Here is a 26,030-nt window from a genome sequence, read left to right on the forward strand (position 1 = left end):
TAACATCTTAAGAAATTACTAATGTGTATGCAAACTGACAAAAAAGGTAAAGGTAACTCTTAAAATGTATTATTGCAGCGGCAAAAGGCACAGTGGACATTTTTGGGTGCACCTAAATTATGTGCTGGTGCACCTAAATGAAAAAGTTAGGCGCACTGGTGCAACTAATGTAAAAAGTTAGTCTGGAGCCCTGAATCCGATTGGTTAGGTAGTAATTTAGCGCTCTGCTCGTGAGAGTCGTGACTCACTTCCTTTATTTGGTCCGTGTTTGGTCCGATGAAGCGAACAGAGACCTACGTTTTCAGGCGGACCAGAGTTTGCGTGTTTGGTCCGCACCAGAGTTCGACTGAGCATTCACACCACCCCAAAAAAGCGGACTATCCGAGAAAACGAACTCTGGTCCGATAGTCCGGACCAAACAGCTCTGGTGTGAAAGCACCCTTACTTGCTCAGTGAGTCATGTCCTGGAAAACTGATCTATATATATCTGTGTATGACTTGGTCTTTAATTCCTAGATTTGCAGAGATCCTTCTGCATGATTGCATTCCTTTGCAGAAGGATAATATATTTGGGGAAAGCCATATTCACAAAATCCTTGTTTAAACGGATCATGTGACTAGTCGACAAAATTCTGATACCATTAGACAATTAAGATGAGGCTTCAGTCCGACTGCAGTTAGTAACAACATAGCTATCATTTTCCTTAAAGGCTTGCAACGTGGTCCAAATTGTTTCTTGTGCGTCATAGTACAAAGACTTGACACATGTGGGAGGCACTCTGCTTCTCTCGTGGCCTAGTGGGAGGAGTCTATTTCCTTGCAATGCAGCTAGCCCACTCACACGCGTCACAAACCTAATACTGCACGGTGCACTCTGCCTCGTTTACTCAAAGTCTCTCACACACATACTAATCTGTAGGGGAAAGGATACAGCAATATATCGCAATATTTTGCATGCCGAAATTATATCTATAAGGCATAACAAAAAATATTGTTTGTTTCCTGTTGGTTGTCAGTTAAGGCCATGGGTAGGTAGGGAATTTATTTTTATTTTTTATTTTATTCTTTCCCACGGCAACTATGGATAGGGAATTTCTTTATTTAAAATGTTCACAACAACATGGATGCATGTACTCTGCCAGCATGTTTAATATCCATAATACTAAAGGTTTGACTAAGATTTCTATGAAACTTTATTCTAAAAAAAGATAGAAAAGAATATATGATTTTTTTTTAACTCATAAAATATATTGGGTTGTACCTAAATCGGCAGGGTCGGTCGGCAACCGGAAACAAACCATTATTTTTTTTAGGCCTAAAGTGATGCCAATCATCAACTTTCTTTTTTATATATATAATAAAAATTATTTCTTTTGCTTGCAATTTTATTCTACTGCAATCAAAATGATTGGAATGAGGTGAACAGACTGAAAATGTTATCCTATTAGATAAAACAAGATGTATATTATTTTATTGCAGATGTTAAAAGTTTTCCGGGACATCATTTGAAGTTAAAAAAAGGTAATAAATCGTGGGGGCCCCTGGCGATTCCCACCCCTACCCAATAGTGCACAGTCTCTCACTCACTCATATACTCTCCATCTCTCACACACACACTATTCTGCAGAGGCAACCTGACAGCATCAATCACGCCCATTCTCTGCAACAAAGACTGCAACATGAACACACCCAGAGTCAACATGACAAGGTCTGCGGCGGGCAGGGCACACGGCTAAAGTCCCTCCCTGGCTACAGCTGCAACAATAGAGGGCAGCAAAGGGGGGTCGCCGGCACACATCCAGGAAGGGGGGGGGGGGGGGGGTGAGTCGGCTTCCATCTGTCTGGCACTGGGCCTGAAGGAAATACTCAACTCACTCATGGTTACACTGGTGAATACAGCAACGTTTTTGTTGCATTGCGTTTGCTGTCCAAGTTAAAAATAAACGCCGTTTTGGCAGGATAACGCGTTGTCCTACTGGCAACGCTGAAATTGTGTTTCCGTTTTGGATACTCGCCAAAACTCGCAGACAATGGTGCCATGTAATCTGCGCGAGCCGGATACGGAGCCGTTGTTGCTCAACGCCCATGCGCAGTAGAGACCTGCATGGTTATTTCCAGTGTTTACAGCTGTCCCAAGGAGCTGCGGCTACAGGGCTCTACGCTAACCTTTTTCCCAAGGAGCACATGTGCTCCTAAATGAAAAAATTTAGGAGCACACAAAGAAATTTAGGAGCACCCAAAAATATTTAGGAGCACAGTGAAAATATTTCAAGTAACAGTTTATTTTTATTTTTTTTAAATAAATGTATATTTGTACTGTGCGTGCATGCGTGTAAATTAGTAGGGATGCCCCGATCGATCGGCCACCGATCGTTATCGGCCGATACTCAGTATAAATATGCGATCGGTGATCGGTGATAATGCTTTATTTTCGCCGATCGTCAAGACCGATTTCACTCGCTGTCGCTGAGTTCTGTCTCAACACCGGGTGGTGCGGCGTCTGCTCATCCCTCCAGCACGCATGTAAAAACGGTTCTAGTAGTGGTCTACTCTAGTGGGACGGGACACGGGAGGACGGCGTCTCCATGAGCTAACGTTAGCTTAGCTACCGTTACAAAATGACCCAGTCAACTATTCACTTTTAGTTTAATACATGATGAGGCATTGTCTAACCCAGTGGTCGGCAACCTGCGGCCTCGAGGCCGCATGCGGCTCTTTAGCCAATCAGCTGTGGCTCCCTGGCCCAAAAAAAAATAAAAAAAAAAAATTATTTTTTTTGGATATCGATATCATACTGTGACACTGAAATGAACAAATATTTCATCAACTAAAATTTTTTTTTTTTTTTTTTGGATATCGATATCATACTGTGACACTGAAATGAACAAATATTTCATCAACTAAGATATTTAGTCAACAAAAGGCTTACCTGTATGCCTGATATGTGGTGCGAAATTTGCGAACAACGAAAAATGTACTTTTTATTTTATAGATTTTCCACAAATAAGGGAAGGACTCTAATAGAGCTGCATAGTTCAGGGTTTTATTTCAAAGTAGGTTTACAGATGCAAGTGTTTTTTCTCCTTTTCTGTGTTTTATTTCAAAGTAGGTCTACAGTACACATGGTAGTCTTTTTTCAAAGTAGACTACTTTTATTTTATAAATGTTCCACAAATAAGGGAAGGACTCAAATATACCTGAATAGTTCAGGGTTTTATTTCAAAGTCGGTCTACAGACACCAGTGTTTTGTCTCCTCTTCTGTTTTTTATTAAAAAATAGGTCTACACAGCCAGTATTTTTTCTCCACTTCATAAGAGTTTGAGGTTTTCCTTTGTTATAACAGGTAAAAACAGCAATTAAAAAGTCAATTTTTCTTTTTGTTGCTTTATAATCCCATTAATGCAACACTTGTGTGCTATAAGTATAAAGTATAATAAATCGCAAATTACTTTGGGTATGCAATTGTCAGGCGTTTTATGCTAAATGTGGGGTATGCTTGGGGATATATAAAATGTTATACACTGTTATCTTCATTTTAAGGGTAAATAGGTTGTGCGGCTCCCTGAGCATTTTATTTTGTGGGACGGGGGAAAAGTGGCTCTTTTGATAGTAAAGGTTGCTGACCCTCTAACCCAGGGGTCAGGAACCTTTTTGACTGAGAGAGCCATAAAAGCCAAATATATTTCATTGAGAGCCATATAGTATTTTTAACATATAAATTAAATATGTCTTACTTTTAATGCGACTTCTGGTGCTGCATGGTTTTGCTGATGGCCTTGTAATCTGGTTCATACGTGGTGAGGTTGAGCTTCATGCAGGCGTTGAGGCTTCCATCAGTTAAACGTGAGCGTAGGTTGGTCTTAATGTTCCTCATATGCGAGAATGACTGCCCACATGCATATGTAGAGCCAAACATGGTCAATACGGCAATACTCACGCTGCATTGTGTGGTATGTCACAGGAAGCTCGTTCCAAGTTTTAAGAATCAGCTGGTCTTCAGGTTGAATATTTTTAATTTCTGTCCACTTGTGTTCCCTCGCCAGCTCTGCTCGCTATATCTTCAGCTACAGATACTATTAGCTGTATCTTCAAAACTAATTCTGTTTACTTTAAAATGACAGTATTATTAAGAAATATCACAAGTATTATTAAAAAAAAAAAAAAAAAAAAAAAAAAACGTTTTTTTTTTTTTTACTCAAATATTTCTGGGAGCCATATGCTGTCACCAGAAGAGCCATATATGGCTCGCGAGCCATAGGTTCCCGACCCCTGCTCTAACCGAACGGTATCTAGCCGGCCAGCTACCGATAGCTCCTGACATAAACAAACGCTCCACAAAGTCTAGTATAGTGTGATACCTGTTAGCTGTTAGCTCACGTTAGCGCAAGCTAGTTCACTGTTCAAAACGAAATGTCCCATTGAACTAAATAATTCACTGAGGCGTTGGATTAACGTTATATATCCGGCTAGCAGTAGTTACAGATAGCTCCTGATATCAATGTCTTATAACACTGATTCGATGCGTATTCGATCTGAGGGCTTGTGAATGTGATTTAACGTTATACCAATACTAGGGCCCAGCTGCAGCGCCGGAGAATCCTTGCCGTAGCTCGAGGCTACTCGAGTATAGGGTCCAGGTGCAGCTCCGGAGAATCCTGGCCGTAGCTGGAGGCTACTAGAGTACACACAGACAGTGGAGCTTGTTGCGTGGTGGCGATGTCTCGCAGATAATACAAGTACAAGTCTAATTATATAATATATATATTTTATAAAAAAAATAAAAAAATAATATAAAATAAATTTTAATTTCTTTTAACACTTTGATCGCCATGGGTTAAATTCATAATTTACCATCCCTCGCCAGCTCTATTTGTCTATGGAGAAGTTCCCCTTCTTTGCAGGGCTATAACTTTTTTAATTCTATTGCTACATTGCCATTATTATGGCCCATTCAATGTCCTATATGTATTGTTCAGGGTGTAGCAACGTTAAACTTTTTCATTCACATATTCATACTAAAATATGGTCTAAAGTATAAGTATGTTTTTATCGTTTTCTGCAGCTTTCTTCAGAACGTGATTTATAGCCCTAAATGCATTATATTGATGATGAAATACAGTTTGGTAGCGATCGGCGCGAGATGAAAAATTACAACTGGACGTACTTCTAGAATGATCTACGTATGATCTGATGATGACCGGATGGGCGGGGGATCGTTTATAATTCCGTGGGCAACGTTAGATGATTCATCCAGAGTGGGTCATATGTTCATCATAGCAGTTTATATTGAACATAGGCCTGCCGCGATAAGCAATAAATCGATTAATTGCCGCGATAATTAAAATGAATGCAATGATTTTGACGGGCGCGATTAATTGCTATTTGCGCGTTTGTTTTAATGAGGCGGAACCAGTGCCCCTTGCAGTCTCTCTCCGTGTGGGTTGGCAGCTGGCGTTACTACAGAGCACAGCACGGGAGCTCCGTGGGGCAGTAGCAACGCCACATAGCTTAACTACATTTCTCAATAGTGTTGCTCCTTTTAACCAAGTAGCGTTATTTGTAGTGTAACGTTAGAATAACACAGAATAACGTTAATACAATTACATGCATCATTGTTTACAATGAACGGGTGGGGCTAGTCAAAGGACTGGAGACGGGGACAAGTTAAACATGAATTAATTTATTATAACGGGTCGTTTTCGAGTCGTGCTGCAGTGCCTACGCACCACAGCTATTCTATTATATACTGCTTTGACGCTTCCTCCTCATCGTTGATTGCCTGTAGTAGCTGCATCTAACGTAGGGCTGGGCGATATAACGATAACGATAAATATCGCGATATATTTTAATAATCGATATCGAATATCGAAATTAAAAAAAAATCGAAAAATCGTTTTTTTTTTAATTTATTTTTATTTTTATTTATTTTTTACCTGCAACAGGGCAGTTTTCAAAACCAGAGACAGTGGACAGACTTGTCTTTCTTGCCTGCAACTTAAAGTAATGGCTTTGCTTGTCCAAATGACAATACTGACCAAATTCAGATTTATTTTTCTCTTGTCCATTTATTTTGTTTGCTTTCTAATTTAAAATACATTTTGAAACCGTCTGTACACAGTAGGCTATGTGTGCTAGCAGAACTAGACTCCAGTCACGAGTCACAGTGCACAGGTTTGTCCACCAAAAAAGCGCCAAAAGATCGAAAATAAACTAGCAGAGCCAGAACTGTTCAACTCCTCTGGAGCCACAGCCAGCAGAGAAGCCGGTTTACTTTAGCTTTTAAACCAGCTGCAGCCTGAGAACTGGAGTGTGAGGGGATGTAATTAAGCATTACATCACGCGCAGGAGTGGTTTGTGACCAATAAACCATGCCTAGGGGTGGTCGTTAGGCCCGAGGCGCAGCCGAGGGTCGTTAGACCCCCCTAGGCATGGTTTATTGGTCACAAATCACGACTGCAAGTGATGTAAAGCTTTTATACAACTGCTAGATTCATCCAACCTTATTTCTATACAATAAACACACATTAATCGAAGATTTATTGAAAAAACAAAAAAGACAAGTTGCCTCCATGTGGAAGCAGCTTGAAGTGCATCCAACCAAACTAACACATCCAACTGTGTATTATTGGAATGATTGAGAGAAGTTGCCTCATGTGGAAGCAGCTTGAAGTGCATCCAACCAACTAACACATCCAACTGTGTATTATTGGAATGATTGATTGAACATTTTATTACCAGATGCAGAATGGGTACAATACAGTACGGCTCAATACACACAATTGTTAAGGGAATGCAGACCTACTTTCCATAGAACTTCATTCTTAGATGCTTCTATATAAAGTAGGTAAAACAAATTAAAAAGTCTTCTTTGCCCTATAGGAAAAAAACGTTTTCTTCGCCCTATTCTTTTATTTATTTTTTTAAACCTACTGTAGAGGGCCTAAACTTAACCAGTTGGAAACCAAGCGTACAGTAATAAAATTAGCAATCAATCAATCAATCAACTCAATAGGCCATGCTCACTTAGAACAGCGCAGCACCCAGCTCTCTGACTATCCCCCGCGTTGCAGGCAGAGTGTGTGTGTGTGTGTGCGTGTGCGTGCGTGTGTGTGTGTGCGTGTGTGTGTGTGTGTGTGTGTATGTGTGTGGGGGGGGTGTGTGGCGGTGGGTGGAGACTAGAGCGAGCGCTGACAGTCGAAAGGAAAAAGAAATTGAAAAAAAAAATCGCAAATTAATCCATCAATCAATCCGCGATTTTTCTTTTGTTACAGAATGATTCAAGACCCATCAATTACATCATCCAACATTGTTTAAACGACTAAGACATTCGCTGTGACAGAATCGCTTGATATTTAGTCGTTTAGTCGCCATTAACATATCCATTTGTAAAGATTATTGGCCACCTTCTTGTGATCCGGCGGAGTGATGTGATGTGGGTCGGTTGTGGGCGGGTCCTGGGCCAGCAGCGTGGATTGTTGCCAATAAAGACGTGTAAAATGACTGTTTCAGCCAATCAGAATCGAGAAATTTGCATGCCGTTGTATAACACTAAAGATGGCGGCAATGACAAAGAATTGCTGCAAAATAAACATACATCTGTTGTAAATTTTTTTTTTTTTTTTTTTTTTAATTTTTTTTATACTTATAACAATTCGATAATTATCGATATCGAGAAATAAAATAAAATTATCATATCGTTATCGCGATATGATTTTTTTCCATATCGCCCAGCCCTAATCTAACGTTAGTAGCTAACGTTAAAACTAAAAAAACACAACCGGACGAGACAAGTTGTCGGCTAGGATAATCACAACAATACTTCCGGTCCGGTCGGTGGGCTTCAAAATAAAAGTCTTAAACACCGGAAAAGACTGAGCGGTGGGCTTCAAAATAAAAGTTTTGGGAAATAAATTTCTCAAAAAAATTCTCTAACCGGTCGCAATAATATCGCTTATCGCGATATTTTCGGGGGCAATTAATCGCCCAGCAAAATGTGTTATCGTGGCAGGCCTAATTGAACATGTTAGAATATAACACTGAATATTACCGTATGTTCCTCGCGCCGTTGGACGATCAGCGTGGAGTAGACCGTTTTCGATTATGGGATGTAGAAATGCCCGATCCATTTCCAGGTTGTATAATAGTATATACGTCCAAATAACGTTGTTTATTGAGTTAGGGCGAGCGATCTATTATCCAGTGTTTCAAGATGGAGTCGCGGGAGCTATAGAGAGTGGCCGGACCACATTTGCATGAGTACTACTGGTTCAAAGGTTAATATCCGGTTGGCGATCTGCCGATCGGCCACCAGATGGCGCTCTTGAACCGCTGGAGAGTTGAGAGGAGATCACACTTGTGTCTCAGGGCCCCGGAAAGGAAATATGATTTCGATGACAGATTTTTGAAATATTGACATCAAAGACGAGTTAAGGCGTCCTCGGCGGAATGAGCATGGCGGGGAATGACGAGTTCCGGCGTTTTCGGCGGTTAAAGTGTTAATCAAAAACGATCGGTATCGGCCGATATGGCTCACAACGATCGGTATCGGTGGCAAAAAACGTGATCGGGGCATCCCTATAAATTAGCTCTTGCTACAACCCTGCATGTTTACATTTTGTATTTTGTACTTGATGTTCATTAACATGTCCTGTCCCTATCAAATAACCTATCAAATCAAACTACTGCTACAAAAGGTTCAGTCACTTAACTTTAGCCCCTTTTATGCATACAATGCCTATGTTTTGGCTGTGTTGCTCTTCTAGAAAAATAATACTTTCAGGGTTGCCTATTGAAATACTGTACACCTCCAGTACAGAAACATTGTTTATGAGTTTGCGTGTCAGGTAGACCATTGATTGACAGTCGAGTCTGCCAATTACGTCACACCGGCCGTCCGGCGCTGCAGCTGGACCCTATTGCCCACCTCTGCTGTTGATAACGCTAGCCAAGTTAGCTGTACACACATACACAGTGGGCCAGTTACTTTGGTGTAGGGGTGTAACAATGCATCGATCCTAAGGGGAAAATTCAACTGCATCGATTTCAACACAACAACATACGCTACTGCAGTGGTCACCAACCCGTCCATCTTGATCGACTGGTCGATCTTTCAGACCTTCCCTGCAGATCTTTCCCTGAAAAAATAAATGTAAAAAAAAAAAAAAATCTTTCCCCTATGAGAGTCCACATTACAGTTCTACTTTTGTTTTGATGTGAAAAGTGATGCTGCATAAGATTACTGCACTTAGCACTGACTGAGAAAATACATATTACAGTTCTACTTTATAAAATGCTAATTGTAAATATGTTTGGCAATGTTAATTAATAGGAGAAGGTCCACATTACAGTTCTACTTTTGTTTTGATGTGAAAAGTGATGCTGCATAAGATGACTGCACTTAGCACTGACTGAGAAAGTACACATTACAGTTCTACTTTATAAAATGCTAATTGTAAATATGTTTGTCAATGTTAATAATATGAGAAAGTCCACATTACAGTTCTACTTTTGTTTTGATGTGAAAAGTGATGCTGCATAAGATGACTGCACTTAGCACTGACTGAGAAAGTACATATTACAGTTCTACTTTGACGTTTTAATGTTGGACCAAAGCATTGCATGTAATTAGAATACAGGCAAAAAAAGTAATTTAGTTTAAAGTACAATCTTGGCTGTCTTTTTCTCTCAATGCTTCAATAGGTAGATCTTGCCTTCACCAAAAAAAAGTGATCTTGGGCTTAAAAATGTTGGTGACCACTGCGCTACTGCATCAACGTTATGATTAACAAAGCAAGGCATTCGTTTTGATGCATTAACGTTATATTACTATTGCTATCGCTAAATCTAGGTGTTCTAAAATCTATTGCTATTGGTAAGACTATAATAAGTTAGTGTCTCGGAAAACGCTCGCATATCGCAATCAGAGCCCTGATCGCAATGGCAGACTTTCAGGAAGTAAACAAGCCAAATGAGAGCTTCCGATTGGTCATTTGCTTTATTTCCCATGAAACCAGTCACGTCACTCTACTGTGATTGGACCATTGGCTTGAGTGCAATGTGGGACTTGTAGTTTTTTAACGATTCTCAGCGGAGAAATAAAAAGAACGACTGAGGCTGTAATCTGCACTCGCACACTAGGGCTGCAACTAATGACTAATTTGGTAGTCGACTAATCTGCCGATTATTTTTTCGATTAGTCGACTAATCGAAAACCAATGTAAACAACCATTTTTTTTTTCTTTTTTTTTTTTTAATTACCTATCTTTGTGAAAGTGGCTTCTCAGCTCTGGTCCAGCTGAAGACAGAGCAGAGGAACAGATTGGACATTGAGCATGACCTCAGAGTTGCTTGTCTACCATCACCCCAGACTTTGAGACTCTTGTCAGGACCAAACAACAACATCATAACATGATGATCCCATAGCAAATTAAAATAATCACTCATGAAACATTTGAATTTGGATCTTTAAGCCACTTTAAATGAAAATGTATTTGAAGAACAATACAGCAATCACTCATAACAAGATAAATAAATTAAATAATACAAATTAAAGTGGAAGTGTACTTTAAATAACTTTTGTTTGCTGTGTGTGAGAGGAGTGTGTGTGTGTATGTGTGTGTGTCTTACTCTGATCGCTGTGTGAGTGAGAGGAGTGTGTGTACTGTGTAATTTGTGTGTGTCTTACTCTGATCGCTGTGTGAGTGAGAGGTGTGTACTGTGTAATTTGTGTATGTGTGTGTGTCTTACTCTGATCGCTGTGTGTGAGTGAGAGGAGTGTGTATGTGTGTGTGTCTTACTCTGATCGCTGTGTGTGAGTGAGAGGAGTGTGTATGTGTGTGTCTTACTCTGATCACTGTGTGTGAGTGAGAGGAGTGCGTAGGCCTGCCACGATAACAAATTTTGCTGGGCGATTAATTGCCCCCGAAAATATCGCGATAAGCGATATTATTGCGACCGGTTAGAGAATTTTTTTTTTAGAAATTTATTTCCCAAAACTTTTATTTTGAAGCCCACCGCTCCGTCTTTTCCGGTTTTAGACTTTTATTTTGAAGCCCACCGACCGGAGCGGAAGTATTGTTGTTATTATCCTAGCTTGCTGATGCTGCTGGTAGATCGACATGCTGCTGGTGGACTGGGGCCAGCTAACGTTAGCTTGCTGATGCTACTAGTAGATCGACATGCTGCTGGTGGACTGGGGCCAGCTAACGTTAGCTTGCTGATGCTACTACTACTTCGACATGCTGCTAATGGGCTGGGGCCAGCTAACGTTAGCTTGCTGATGCTGCTGGTAGATCGACATGCTGCTAGTGGACTGGGGCCAGCTAACGTTAGCTTGCTGATGCTACTAGTAGATCGACATGAGCTAATGATAAAACAAATGTTGAGATTGTTGGTGAACAACTAACTTTAAGTTAGTTTTAACGTTAGCTACTAACGTTAAAACGCTAACGTTACACTACAAATAACGCTACTTGGTTAAAAGGAGCAACACTATTGAGAAATGTAGTTAAGCTATGTGGTGTTGCCCCACGGAGCTCCTGTGCTGTGCTCTCTGCTCTGTAGTAAAGCCAGCGGCCCGCCTCCCAACACGGACAGTGACTGACAAGGGGCACTGGTTCCGCCTCATTAAAACAAACGCGCAAATAGCAATTAATCGCGCCCGTCAAAATCATTGCATTAATTTTAATTATCGCGGCAATTAATCGATTTATTGCTTATCGCGGCAGGCCTAGGAGTGCGTGTGTAATGTATTGTGTGTCTAGTCTGATCATCATCTCCTGCAGGGGAACAATGTTTTCAATGTCCAAAATTTGCTATGGGATCATCATGTTATGATGTTGTCTGGAACCCTGAGAAGCCACTCTCACAAAGATAGGTAGTGCACAAAAAAAAAAAAAAAAATTAAATAATTTTTTTTTTTTTTTTTTTTTTATGACTAATCGACGCAACAATTTCTCGTCAACGATTTTTTTATAATCGACATCGTCGATTATGTCGACTAATCGTTGCAGCCCTATCGCACACCATGCGAGTAATTGATTTTTCAGGTTCGCACACAAATTTTTAGGGGCATATGCAAGCAATATGGTCGCACTGTAGAGCCCTGGGCTACCATGTGTTGTCAAGTTATTGTTATAAGGAGCCCAGTCCAAGCTACAACAGTCTGCATTCCCTTAACAATTGTTTGTATTGAGCCGTATTGTACCCATTCTGCAATCTGTTAAATAAAGTTTACATCCATTCATTCTGCTAGCATTAACGTTACTAAGCTGCTAGCCACAATGCTATACTGTCATAATGGCATATCCCTATCATGTTAGCACATAAGCTAACAAACTTCGCTGCTAGCCACAATGCTATACTGTTATACTGGCATATCCCAATCACGTTAGCACATAAGCTAACAAAATCGGCAACGATCTTTTTGTGAGACTAAACTCCGCTCTTGGTGGTCAATTGTGTTGATGTTAGTTTTGTTTCATCAACAAATGAGAGGCAGAACACACAGTGAATGTATCCGTTTTGTTTATTGCACTTTTATTGCACTTTCTTTGCTAAAAAATAAATGCTACGTTGGCTAAATCAGTGGTTCCCAAAGTCGGGGTCGCGACCCAAAGGTGGGCCGCGAGCAGCCACTGGTGGGCCGCGAGATGATTAAAAAAAAAAAAAAAAAAAAATTATTTTTATTATTATTTTTTTTTGTCAGGCCACTGAACTTAGAAGCAGGCCAGGACAGTGTTTCTAGTTGTATTCTAAAATTCTATTCTATTGTATTCTAAAATGTGACTATATGGTTTTATATTAACTTAATAAATAAACAAAAACGAAAAATCTACTTATTTCAACGAACATTTCAAACTAAATAACAGATTATGCACATAAAACGCTGAAAACAACCGAAGCAACAATAGTATTTTAATGAGGCTATTATTATTATTATCATTATTATTTTGCAACAAGTTAGCCCTCTCATAAATAGCACATATAAATGAATAACTAACTTGAACTAACTTAATAGGATTGAAGTGATATTTGGCTTAAAAAATCGGTCGCCTGGCAAAAAATTAAAAATAAAAAGCCTGACGATGTGCATTGGCTCTCTGACGCCTTATTTTCTGGGCCCTGGCCTGAAAAGTTTGGGAACCCCTGGGCTAAATGGCTCACGCGAGGCATTTAAAGATGGTGGATTGTTGATTTTGAGCAGGAAGTGTATTGGCACATTCAACTTTTCTGATTGGTTGCAAATGGCCTTCATGTTTGAACTACATCGCCACCTACTGCCACCTACTGCTTTGGCATTGTACTACATGTATATACATCACTGTACTCACTGCTCAGGAGGCAAAAACAATGTCTAACTTGCCTGCCATTACGTTGCGTTCTGAAAAGCGAAACTGACCCTGAAAACTAAACGAAAACTGGCCATTAGTGGCACATTCAACTTTTCTGATTGGTTGCAAATGGCCTTCATGTTTGAACTACATCGCCACCTACTGCTTTGGCATTGTACTACATGTATATACATCACTGTACTCACTGCTCAGGAGGCAAAAACAATGTCTAACTTGCCTGCCATTACGTTGCGTTCTGAAAAGCGAAACTGACCCTGAAAACTAAACGAAAACTGGCCATTAGTGTAACCGCAGCCTCAGACACACACAGTGCCACCCCGACCCACTGATCTCTCTCTTTCTCCCTCAACATAAACTCTCATTCTCTTCAAACAAACAAGTAATGTCAAACTTATCTGCTCTACACATGCCACAGTGACGGATGCGACGTTATACGGAGAAAATGTCCATGCAAAGGCCATCGCTAACTATGTGTGTGTGTGTGTGGAGTGATGCCCAATAGTAGTTTCATTTCAGTGTCTGCCAATCTCCAGGCAGAGATGACGTGCGCCCCAGGAAATTGAACTTGTTCAGTGAGGCTGCGTTGGCAGACAAACACAGCAAGTCACTTTCATCTCAGAGTCAATGTAGTGCAAAGAGATACTACTGCTGCTCCTAGGTTTAATTTCTTCAGACAGGATCAGGCGAAGAAGTTGAAGAACATTGTTTCATTTCAGGGTAAAGAGAACAACCCGAGAGCACCGCATCACCCAGGGATGTAATTTAGGGAGGGGCGGGCCGAAAGACAAAAAGTTACAGGAACAATAGGCCTACAGCCACACACCCCATTGGATCAAATTACAGCCAGCCCCGCCCCCTGCCCTGCGTAGGAACAAGGGGACCCTTGGCACTTCTTATCTGATAATCTGCCTCATCTGTATCATATGGAAATTATGTAATTCTCTCTCAGGCTGCGGTTACACTAGGGCCATTTTCGTTTAGTTTCATTCGCTTTTCAGAACGCTGCGTATTGGCAGGCAAGTAAGAGTTAAGTTAGACGTTGTTTTGTCTCGTCTACATGTAGTACAATGCCAAAGCAGTAGGCGGCGATGTAGTTCAAACATGAAGGCCATTTTCAACCAATCAGAAAGGTTGAATGAGACACTCCACTAGGGCTGTCTTAAATACTTCGACGCTTCGAAGCTTCGTTCGATGGCACAACCTTCGAACATAAAAAAAGAATCGAAAAAAAAAAAAATGCAAAAAAAAAAAAAAAAAAAATTTACTTCGATTTGTGCGTGCGTGCGTGCGTGTGTGTGTGAGAACTACCCATCCCAGTTAGGACAGCCGAATCCCGTCCAATCTTTCGCCGTCGACTAAAGACTCACTTCTTCAACCATTATCTGAAATGATTAAAAAAAATAAAAATAAAAAATCTAACCGTGACTAACCTTACTGTCATGCACTTTTCCTAATAAACGAACCTACACTGTAACACGCAACACTTATAAACATTGTTACTCAGCTGATAGAGTTGTACCCTTCTTGCTGTCTTGTCGTACAGAACTTGTAAGTCGCTTTGGATAAAAGCGTCAGCTAAATGACTAAATGTAAATGTGTGTGTGTGCGCGCGCATGGGGCCATTGGGTGGGGCCGGGGGACAAATACACTGGAGGAAAGTAACCCAGCTCAGCACTGCCCAAATTATATCATCACTATTGCCTGTTTGAAGGATATCATCCTCAAATACATATACACCTACATGCCTTGTAGAATTCCACACATAAGAAAGAAAGATACTGGGATGAATAAACAAAATAGGAAATCAAATTTAGATAAGGTGCTACTGAGATGTTTTGGTGAGTTTTGTTTTTTTGTGGAAGTTGCCCTTCTTAAAAATGCATGAACATTCACTGATAATTGGTCTGTAGTGGAGTCTACAAGGTCTACATTGCCGGACCATGTAGAATCCGGACCTTGTAGACTGACATAATTCTGTGCATAGTTTTAGTCTACACAGGCCATATTTCAAATAATCAAAATCTTACTTCATTCATCTTAAACATTCTTGATTTGGGGGATTGGTAGTTCCCATGAAATCTGAAGTTGTTCAAACGACAACAGCGATCCACCTTGAATTAAATCACACAGCCGAGTGAAACCTTGTTGGCTCAGTCACGAAAGGGGCTACTTAATTAATTAATCCAACACACTTTATTTATAGAGCACATTTAAAAACAACAAAGTTTATGAAAGTGCTGTACAAGTCCCACAACATAAGATAAAAAAAAAAAAAAAAAAAAAAAAAAATTATTTTTCGAAGCTTCGAATTAAAATCGAAGCTCGGCCCCGAAGCTTCGATTGCCAAAAAAAGCTTCGAAGGTCAGCCCTACACTCCACATCCTGCTCAAAATCTCAAAAGCCACCATCTTTATACCTCGCATGAGCCATTTAGCCACATAGCATTTATTTTTTTGCAAGAAATAAAGTGCAATAAATAAAAACGGATACATTCACTGTGTTCTGCCTCATTTGTTGATGATTTGTTGATGAAACAAAACTAACATCAACACAATTGACCACCAAGAGCGGAGTTTAGTCTCACAAAAAGATCGTCGCCGATTTTGTTAGCTTACGTGCTAACGTGATTGGGATATGCCAGTATAGCATTGTGGCTAGCAGCGAAGTGTGTTAGCTTATGTGCTAACGTGATTGGGATATGCCATTATAACAGTATAGCATTGTGGCTAGCAGCTTGGTAACGTTAACCCATTCTCTGCCACCACTTTGATCATCCTAAACCATTCTCTGCCAGTACTATAAGTCTATGGAGATGTTCACCTTCTTTGCAGGGCTATAACTTTTTAAATTGTATTGCTAAATTGACATTACTATGGCCCATTCAACATCGATTAGCTATCGTTCAGGATGTAGGAACGTTTTACTTTTTCATTCACACATTCATACGAAAATACCGTCTAGAGTATAAATATGTTTTTATCGTTTTCTGCAGTATTTCCTAGAACGTGAGATATAGACATAAATGCATATATTAGATTATCAAATGCCGTTTGATACCGATCAACGTTATATAAAAAATTTCAACTGTACATGGTCCTAAGCGTTATGACTAGGGATGGGTACCGAATTCGGTACTTTTGAGGTACCGAACCGAAACACGTCGGTACTACCGAGTATCGAATCAAGTGAGAAACCGAAAAAAAAATAAAAGAAAAATTAAAAGAAATATTTTTTATTAATTTTTTTTTTTTTATGTCAACGTTCACACGCACAATATATGCTTACCTAGGATTTGACTTGATTCAACAACAAAGCAGTCGGAGCAATGACAAGCCGAAAACTGTCGAAATTGTAGTTATTTTTTTACGACTGAGGTATGTAAATTACATTTCTTGAGACTAAAGTACCGAAAAAAGGTACCGTTGGGTACCGGTATCGATTCACAGGTACCGGTACCGGTATCGGTTCAAATGTGAAAGGTACCCATCCCTAGTTATGACTGATCATCCGCGGGTGAACGGAGGGGGGGCTGTTTATAATAGAGATGTTCCGATACCATTTTTTCCTTTCCGATCCGATACCTAAGCTTTGGGTATCAGCCGATACCGATACTGATCCGATACCAGTGCATACATTAAAAAAAATTAAAAAATATATATATATATGATTTAGATATGAAATATGATGAATTGAAAATGGGGGACCCTGATGTAAACAAGACAAAAGTCTTTCTCTGGTCTGCATCCCCTTAACAATTGTATGTATTGAGCTGTACTGTACCCATTCTGCAATATGTTAATAAAGTTTTAAATCAATAGCATTTTTATGAAACTACTGTATATATGTATGTCTCTAAGGGTGTGTTCACATCTGAAAGTCCAGGGATAGTCCGGACTTTCTGGTGGACCAAATGTGAAAATGATACATTGTTTTATTTTGGTCTGCGTTCACACTACCCTGTTTGGTGCGTATCTAATTTGTAAACAAAGGACATGCTGTCGCATCTATTGGACTATAGCACTCACAAACGTAATCAGTTGCCGGCAGCGTAATGAGAGAGATACATTATGAGCACGGCGCTAGTCGACACGAGAGCGAGAGCGAGAGCGAGAGCGAGAGACCTTTCCTTCCCTTCCTGCGTAAGCTGTCAACTACTAGACAGCTGCATAGAAGCAGCTCGAGATGCGTTGTTGTTACAGAGCTGGTCCACGCTGCTATTATGAAATTACCCAAAAAGTATGCAAGCTTTTTTTTTCCTTCTTTATCTGAGAGAATGTCCGCGAATGTCCTCCTCATGCAGGAGAAAGTTGGGGGGTGTGTAAAAAAGCCGAAAGACTTTTTCTGGTCTTCATCCTCCTGTACTGTACCCATTCTGCAACCTTTTACGGAAACATAATAATTTTGATTGACAGTCGAGTCTGCCAATTACGTCACAGCGCTTGCACCCGCCCTGTTGTTCTTAGCACCAATCGGCAAGCGCTATTAGTTTTTGACTTCCTGAATGTCCTGTGTGCTGAACATCAACAAAGCTACTAACGTTAGCTCCCCGCGGCCGTCGAGTAGGAGACCAGTGCTCCACAGGATGACTAAATGAGGCATAATGATTTTACTCTCTCTCTCTCTCTCTCTCTCATAACTAGGAAGGTGCGCTCAGTAGACCTAAAATCTCCAGCAGCCACTCTTTCTCTCTCTCTTTCTCTCTCTCTCTCTCTGATCTAAAGATAAACAAAGGGTTTTAAAAGTGTATTTATCTTCTCGTATAGTACCAGAGAGAAGCTGAGGAGAATCAACCAGCAACAAAAGCAAAATTTGTAAAAAAAGAACAAAAAAAATAATAAAAAAACAATTATATATATATTTTTTTTTTGGTATTGAAAGTATCGAAAGTATCGATACTTTTCAAGGTATCGTATCGAAGTCGAAATTCCAGTATTGTGACAACACTAATAGCTATTAATATTTATTATTGTTATATTGTAGAAATGTGTGCATTGAAATGTCTGTAAAGTCTCGACTACATTGAAAATGAGGGTGACCTCAATTGTAATTTCGAGAATAAATAAAGGTTGATGATGATTTCAACAATCAAAGTAAAGTGACTTGATTTGCTGAATTTTTTTTTTACAAGTTAACTTTAACACAATGGGGACGAACAACGTATATATCCGTGTTTCGATTTCACCCGTTGTGGACAGAAGCACAGATAAATCCGTGGCAAGTTGTTATTGCTTTTATTCCATTTTAATAACATATTCAAGGTCGCAGAGCGGCACAGCAGATATACCCTACTCTTTGAAATCGAGAAATTGCAATACCGGCCAGATCCTCTTAGGGGCGCTATCGCAATAATGCAGTGTTCCCTGTGGCCGAACGGTGGACTATTTTTTTTTACTTTCAATGGAGTTTTATGTTAGCTCGATTCTGGATCTGCAGCCTGTAGCTTGGATTACGTTTTGCATCGCAGATTTCACCATGCAATAAGGGGATTTATCATCAGCCAATAGACATATCGATCTACCAGATGGTGATCGATAAAGGGGAAATGCTCGGAGGGATCCCACCGGACCACGGTAAGATCTTTTTCACATAAAGTACATCCCGATCGGGCCTTGTTTTGATAGCCATCCAGGCGTTCGGCCTATGACACTAATGAGGCTAACGCGGTTAATGGTAATCAATAATCAGAAACGACGTCCCCCGCCCCCCCCCCCCTTTCATGCATACATGCGTGAGGATCGTGCCGATCATATGCAGTTTGAGTTTTAACTGGAGCGTATCTATAACCGAAATGCCATTGGATTTAACGTTATTAGCTATTAGCCCAGGAAATAATTTATACTAGACCAAATCCGGTATAATCCTTATATTCACGGCGATATAAAATGAGAACTTATTGATGTTTTTTTTGTCTTTATGCCATTTTGAAGGGACGGTTTATGGTCTCAATTCACAATGAGAATGAACAGATAGCAATACTATAAAGTATAGATTTAGCTCTACAAACAGCCCCACGTCTGTTTACATATCACGGTCCTCTCAGGGTTTCCGTTAGAAAAAATTGTTGTCGGTCTCCGTGACCTGCAAGATTTCAATCTACCGGACAAATGAGATTAATTCCGGTCATAGTTTAGAATAAAGAATGTCATCCTCAAGGCATGTAGATTTATAATATTATTACTTAAAACTAGGCTACTTTTGCGTATACAGTCATTAATTAATATATTCCAAATAAAATAAGTCCCTCGATACTCCGTGCTGCTGCTGACTTGAACTAAAATAGACCGCGTATGTGGGCAGTCGGTCCGACATTATAACAGCAGTCTGTTATAATCACATTTTTATGAGCTAACGAATTCCGTTATATTGGACATTTGTATTAATTATATCAAGCGAAGAACTGAGAAAGCAGAGAGGCGGCAACATTATCGTGGTTTGCGTGACGACTCTCTCCACCTCGCAACAACTTATTTGCAAAGAGTATGGCGCTGCAGAGAAGCTCATTCAGCTGTTATTGGCTCTTTTCTGGGAACCGCACAACAGCGCCCCCCACCCAACATTGGCTGAAAATGGCCGAATTGGAGTACTGATGGAATACTGCATTGTGCCGTTGCCTCTCTGGCTCTGCAGCTTCACATGCACTCGCACACCCAGCACTAAGCTCTCGCTGACAACGTCGTTGTCATTATTAGAAGCAACGAGGAAACAAATGTAATGATCGTTTCGTTCATCGCATAGGCTATTTAATTTTAGCCTATTTTAATACAATTCAAATAATCAAATTGTGCTTAGACTCAGGGAATTATTTTCACCGGACATTAAGACCGGAGATATTAAATAAGTCGGACTTCAACAGATTTTGCCGGTCAAAAACCGGTAATTACCGGCTAACGGAAACGCTGGGTCCTCTTGAGATTAATAATTACTCATCCCAGTGGCCGCGAAAGTGTTAATGGAGAAACATTTATTATATCTCAATAATTTGTGTCTAGTGACCACAAAATGACGGTCCAAGTCTATACTGTTCATTAAAAGTAATGGATCGCTACTGAGTATCAGCCGATACCCAGAGCCCAGCTATCGTATCGGGACTGAAGGTGGCAGACTGGTCCGTCCCTAGTTCCAAATTCACTTTTTTCCCCCACGTGGCTTTCTTGCCCCCCTTAATTGATTTTCGGGGGCACTGAAATGTTATCATGAAAATATTTATGAAATGCCTGGATCTCACGGCAAGCTTTATTATACAATATGATCTGATAATTTTCATCCTCGACTCAAACGCAGTCCAATTTCCAGGATTTTTTTGTTTGGTGGGGGAAACTTTTTTCTTTTTCCAGTAATTGTCTGCTCACGGCACCCAGCTATAATATGACAGAGGAATCAGAGCCGTAAATAACAGTGTATTGTGCCACGACCGTGTTCAAGAACGCTGCCCAAAACAGTGGCACCTTCACCTTCTTTCGTGGACTTAAATGTCAGGCTTCAATTATCTGCAACAGAAAGGTGAAGAGACAGGGCTACCTATACTACTCTAGGCTAACCAAGGGGGTTTGGTGGACAGAGAGTGACTCACAGAACCATGCTGTGAAGAAGGAGGTCAGCCACAAACAGAGTCACAGGTGTCCCATGTCCCATGTCCCTCAGCTGGCCAGTTCATGAATGTTTCAGCAATGAACCTCACAGAACTCATGGGGCCGGAAGGGTCGGCTGCTGGGACCAAAAGCCTACTAGTTACACAGAAGCCCAGCAATGAGGCCAGACTGCTGGCTTCCGTCTCACCAGGATCATCAGGCTCTGTGGTCAGAACCAGGTTAGTGGAACAGTATGAAGCGTGCAGTGTTTGACCCAGCATTTTAAACATCAAAGACGCAAGTGGCACCCCGCTAGGGATCCCCATGCCGCTGCGCTCATTGTTTGGCTGATGGGGAACATTTCACCCTTCCTCCTACACATGTTCCGTTTTGAAATTCCACACTTTTCAGTACAAAGGGTCAAGTGTGGGAAAATGTGAAGAGAAGCGATGTAATGTCCTAGAATCGACTACTGTGATGAAACTGTTCTGAGAACTGTGTAGTTTGCTGACTACATCAGTCTAGAGCTTGAAGGGTTTCGATTGGACAGGAGGGCCGAGGTGGAAAAAAGAAAAAAATTCCTCATGCACATGGGAAGGCTAAGTTACGAGGGTTCCCCACACGTGCTATTCAAATGGGTGGGTGGGGGGAGCTGTTTCACACAGTCCAAAGGCCCAGCATTCTCTCTATAATGTAGGTTTACACACCACTTGGCTGTGAGTCGAGGAGTAAGCAGAAAGAGAGAGAGACTTGCTAAGTTACAACTCTAGGAGTGGCGCTTCGGTCATAGTGGTAAATATCTATATGCTAGAGCTGTGAGTCATCATAAATCTCTGAGTGGCAGCTCAATAAAACCATGACCCAGCAGCAGTGCTCGTCAGAGTGATTAGCCACACATTTCATTAGCCTCAGAGTGATGTTTCACCATTAGGCTAGCATGCTGCTGACACCTGGCTTCATGACTACCGGCTACTCGGCTAGTACTATTTACAGGTAACCGGGCAAAATAAAAGACAACACACATTACTTCCTTGCACTTCATATAAGCTATTAACTAATTTAATATAGCCTTGTACTATACAAATAATAATTAAATAAAAAGGAAAATCAGCTGTCGGCCTCAGCTCAGTGTCTAAACTATGACAGATTTTGGACAAACAATTAAAATTAAGTAACATTCATCTCAGAAGGAAACTACATTTGAACTACATTTATAGTGGCCAGTTCTCTATGAAAGATGGGATCCATCCAGAAAATCAACTGCTCATCCTGCATTCCCCTAAGTCCTAGTCCTGTGACTCCCGTCTTTGTGAAAAAATTACCGCAAGCCATAGGGACACAAGGGCGGTATTGTGAAATACAGCTACTTACCCGTGCAATAACAGAACAGAACACGGATTTAACCTTCATAATTACTGACATTTCTGTTCCCATGCAGACAACTCGACTAGAAGAAGGACAGGGTCTGGGTGAAAACAAAGTGAGAGAGAACACCCTCAGAGCTCCAGATCTGATTGGATGGAGGTGTTGTGACATCACAAAAGGAGGAGATCGGATTTCGCTTCTGGACAGGCCGAGTTTGTTTTGGGGAGAGCAGAGGCCAGGACATGCTCAGCGTGTGCTGCATGTAAACACTGGCTCCTCTTCTGCCGAGAGGCAGCCCTCCGACTGGACCTTCTGGGCTCAACAAGTACCCGGTCCAAAGAGTCTGCGCCGCACACATACTCCATCCCAACCCCACCACAGCCTAAGTACAGCATCTCATTCATGGAAAATGTGTGTCTTTATTCGTACTGCCAGCCATCCTGCTTTTCACAGATGTAAACTTCTGTTTGTGACCAAAGTGAGCCTGAATAGACGATTCCAGCTGGTATCTCATACAAAAAAGGAAAATAAATTTGGAATGTTATCACTTTCCGATTGCTTCCTCCTGTGTGGCTCTCGGGGTAACAAGCTAAAATTACCCATTTCTTTCAGTGACCAGAGATTAAGGGGTGAAAAGCGTTTTTAGAACACCAGATATGTAAGTTCATATGGATAGACCAGTATGTGGGCTTAAAAGTCATTTAGGCTACATGTGGAAGTAATGCCCCTCAGCATGGCTGGCATATTAACAGGAACTGAATGAGTGTGGAGGAAAAGACAGAGGCCACAGTGGTGCTGTGATCCACTGGCTCTGTGGTTCAAGGTTGTGGAATTAGAGTAGCTAGTAATCTCTAAGGAATGCCCTTATGCAAACAGTGCTTCAATATTACTATAAATGAGGATCAGCCAAAGACTTAGCTCTGGGTTCTGTGCACTGCTTGTCTACACATGTCAAGCAGAGAGAAAGGAGGGGGAAAAAACACCCCAAAACCTATAAGGCCTTTTAAACCAAACCCCACCCACCACCAGCAAGAGATGTTCTCCCCAGATGTTATCGTAGTTTTATGCTTACACTGAACTAGTGAGGAAAGGAGCTCCCCTATATCACAATGACAAGTTAATTAATAGATATCTACTGGTGCAATGGCCTGTAAAGTCATAAAGAGGGCACAAGCTGGGCAGTTGGACACAAAGTTATAAGATTGAAAGATAAAGTTGTTTGTCAATTCTAAAGTGGATTCACTCGTTTCACCCTCACGTTTCTCTTTAAAAAAAAGAAGAATATTCCGAAGAACAAATGTAAAATGATTAAAAAAAAAAAAAAAAAAAACGTGGCTACTTAACCAAGGACAATTATCTTCAAGTTTGTCAGAAAGCCAGGAGGATCATGTTTCCCGTCATTTAGGTCGTTGGTTATTCCTAGGTCTTAACACCACAGTCGTTTGTTTGTGACCGTTGCTCCCCCTGGATTAGCCAATACAGCAACGCATTACCACCAAAAAACTCCACATTATTGGACACTTTCTGGGCTGTCAGTGGAGGTTCAGACAGAGGAGAATGCCTCTCTCCTCAGTAGGACCTATCAGGGCCTAACAAGTTTTCTGGAATCTAGAACCACGAAACAAGTGTGCCACCTGCTACTCAACAGTAGCCTGAAGACAGTTAATAAAAACATAAGTCTCTCAAGTCTCGTAGTATTATGGCATCTTGAGATATGGCTTGACATACACGTTGGACTAGCGTGTACAACATACTAGATCATTGTCAGATCTATTTCACTTCTATTTTTATTCCTCAACTTGAGACGTCGTGGTGGGGCTGTGGACACATGTTGCGGGACACACCGGCCACCACGCCGCATCAAGGTCACTCACACACCGCGGAAAAGCAGGCCGGTTAGTTAGCCGTTAACATCGGCCACATATCGACTTCACTACTTTACTTCACTACTTTACTTCACTGGAAATGGGTTTTACGCCGGAATGGCAAAGCCAAATGTGGAAGTATCATGGCCTAGCCTAACCTAACCATTGAAATATGCGAGCCAACTTCACTAAAAACGTACGAGGAGGACTCGCTGTCAAGTGTGTGGGCGGAGGGACACGTGCGCTGCTCCCTACAACAGTGGTTGTCAAAGTAGGGTCAGGCGACCCCCAGGGGTCCTTGAATGGGTTCCAGGTGGCCCCCAAAGAAATAAGGAATAGTTTAATGTCACTAATATTTTAGTTGGTAGAATGAGAGAACGTATAAAATGGACTATTCTGATAACAGGGTTTACTCTCCCCAACTGCGTTATAGACAGTTATTGAATTATTGACTAAATCATATAAAAGGCAAAACATATTCTCCATATGGGCGTCCGTGGGACATCATCATCACACGGGGTCCTTGGCCAACATCCTATCAACGTGGGGGTCCTTGACGCGGAACAAGCTTGAGAACCACTGCGCAGTGCTAGTATCCAGTAGTTACTCCATGCTTACCCCACAATGCCCTCCGTGTAGTTCCTCACTTTCCACGGCGTGCCTGTGTACCCGGCGCGGCCCCCCGTGTTCTCGGAGCCGCTGCCGCCGTGCAAGAGGCTACTATTGAATCCAAAAGTGCTCGCCTTGTTGTCCCTTTTCCTCTTGTTGGGGTGTCCGGCCACGTCCGAGACCCCCCTCCAGACCACCGCGACCCCCCCGCCGCCGCCGCCCAGCTGACCCCCTCCTCCCCTCCCCACGGCTCGGTTGTTATGGTTGTTATTGCTCTCCAGTGGTATAAAGTCTCGCTGTGCCACTATCTCACAGGTGGAGTTCGACATGATGCCGCCCTGACTCCTGCTGCCGCCGCCGGCTGCGGTGACGGTCCCGTTCTTCTTGCTGGAGGTACCGTCGCCCGGCGGCGCCCCGTTGATGTTGGCTTTGGGGCTGAGGCTCGACGTGGTGCTGCTGCTGCTGGTGTAGTTGTTGTTATTCACATGGACATTACCGAGCCCTTGCGTCGTCTCCCAAATCTGCATCCACAGGTTGTTCGCGGGTCCGCGTTGTTCTGGCTGAAACCAGGCGATTCTTGGATCCATCAAACGACTTACTGCAGGCGCACACTGCCCCCCCCCACCCCACCCCCCGCCAGAGCGAGGCTCAGCTCGTGTGGAGCTACTAGCCCGGCAGCTAAGCTAGCTAGCCTTAGCCTCGATATGCTAGCTAAGGTTTAGCAGTTCCCGTTACTTCTTCAGTATGCAATAAAATGTCTTCTTTTAGGATTTATCCCAGTGATTGTTAACAGAAATCATCCGCGATAAATGTGACGAGGCTGTATGCGATGTGTTAAAAAGGAGGGTTGAAGCCAAACTTCAGGTCTGAAGACTGGAGGAAAAACGTGCGGCCGCTGTCTGTAGAAGCAACGCTGCTGACCCCTTTTCCTCCTGATCATGGGTTCCTCAATGGCGGAGCGCACGGGGGCATTGCGCATGCGCGCTGTGAGAGGGGATTGGAGCTAAACAGGGCGGAGAAATATTTGCTACGGAAGAGAACACCGTGTTTCTTGTTACATAACGACAGGCGATTGTTTGATTTCATTTTTTAAGATATAAATAATATGAAAATATCACAAGAAAATTCGTCTGTAAATATAAATGCAGTAGTTTCTTTTTTTAAATATTATGGTTAATCAGGATTTATTTTTATTTTTTTATTATAGAAATATTTTCCACTGAACTCTCCACACACAACAAGTACACATGAGCACACACACATACACACA

General features: G+C 41.5%; 1 protein-coding gene across 1 annotated transcript in view; it reads right to left on the reverse strand.

The window, feature by feature from the left end:
• The window catches only part of tent4b (terminal nucleotidyltransferase 4B), an 88,854-nt gene extending 63,247 nt beyond the window's left edge, over window positions 1-25,607 (reverse strand). Inside the window, exon 1 of the mRNA XM_084337386.1 lies at window positions 24,770-25,607. Coding sequence (XP_084193512.1) covers window positions 24,770-25,347 — 578 coding nt within the window. The 5' untranslated portion in view covers window positions 25,348-25,607. The remainder of the gene's footprint in view (window positions 1-24,769) is intronic.
• Window positions 25,608-26,030: the final 423 nt, after the last annotated feature.

Source organism: Notolepis coatsorum, assembly GCF_963971535.1.
Source record: "Notolepis coatsorum genome assembly, chromosome: 20".
NCBI lineage: Eukaryota > Metazoa > Chordata > Actinopteri > Aulopiformes > Paralepididae > Notolepis > Notolepis coatsorum.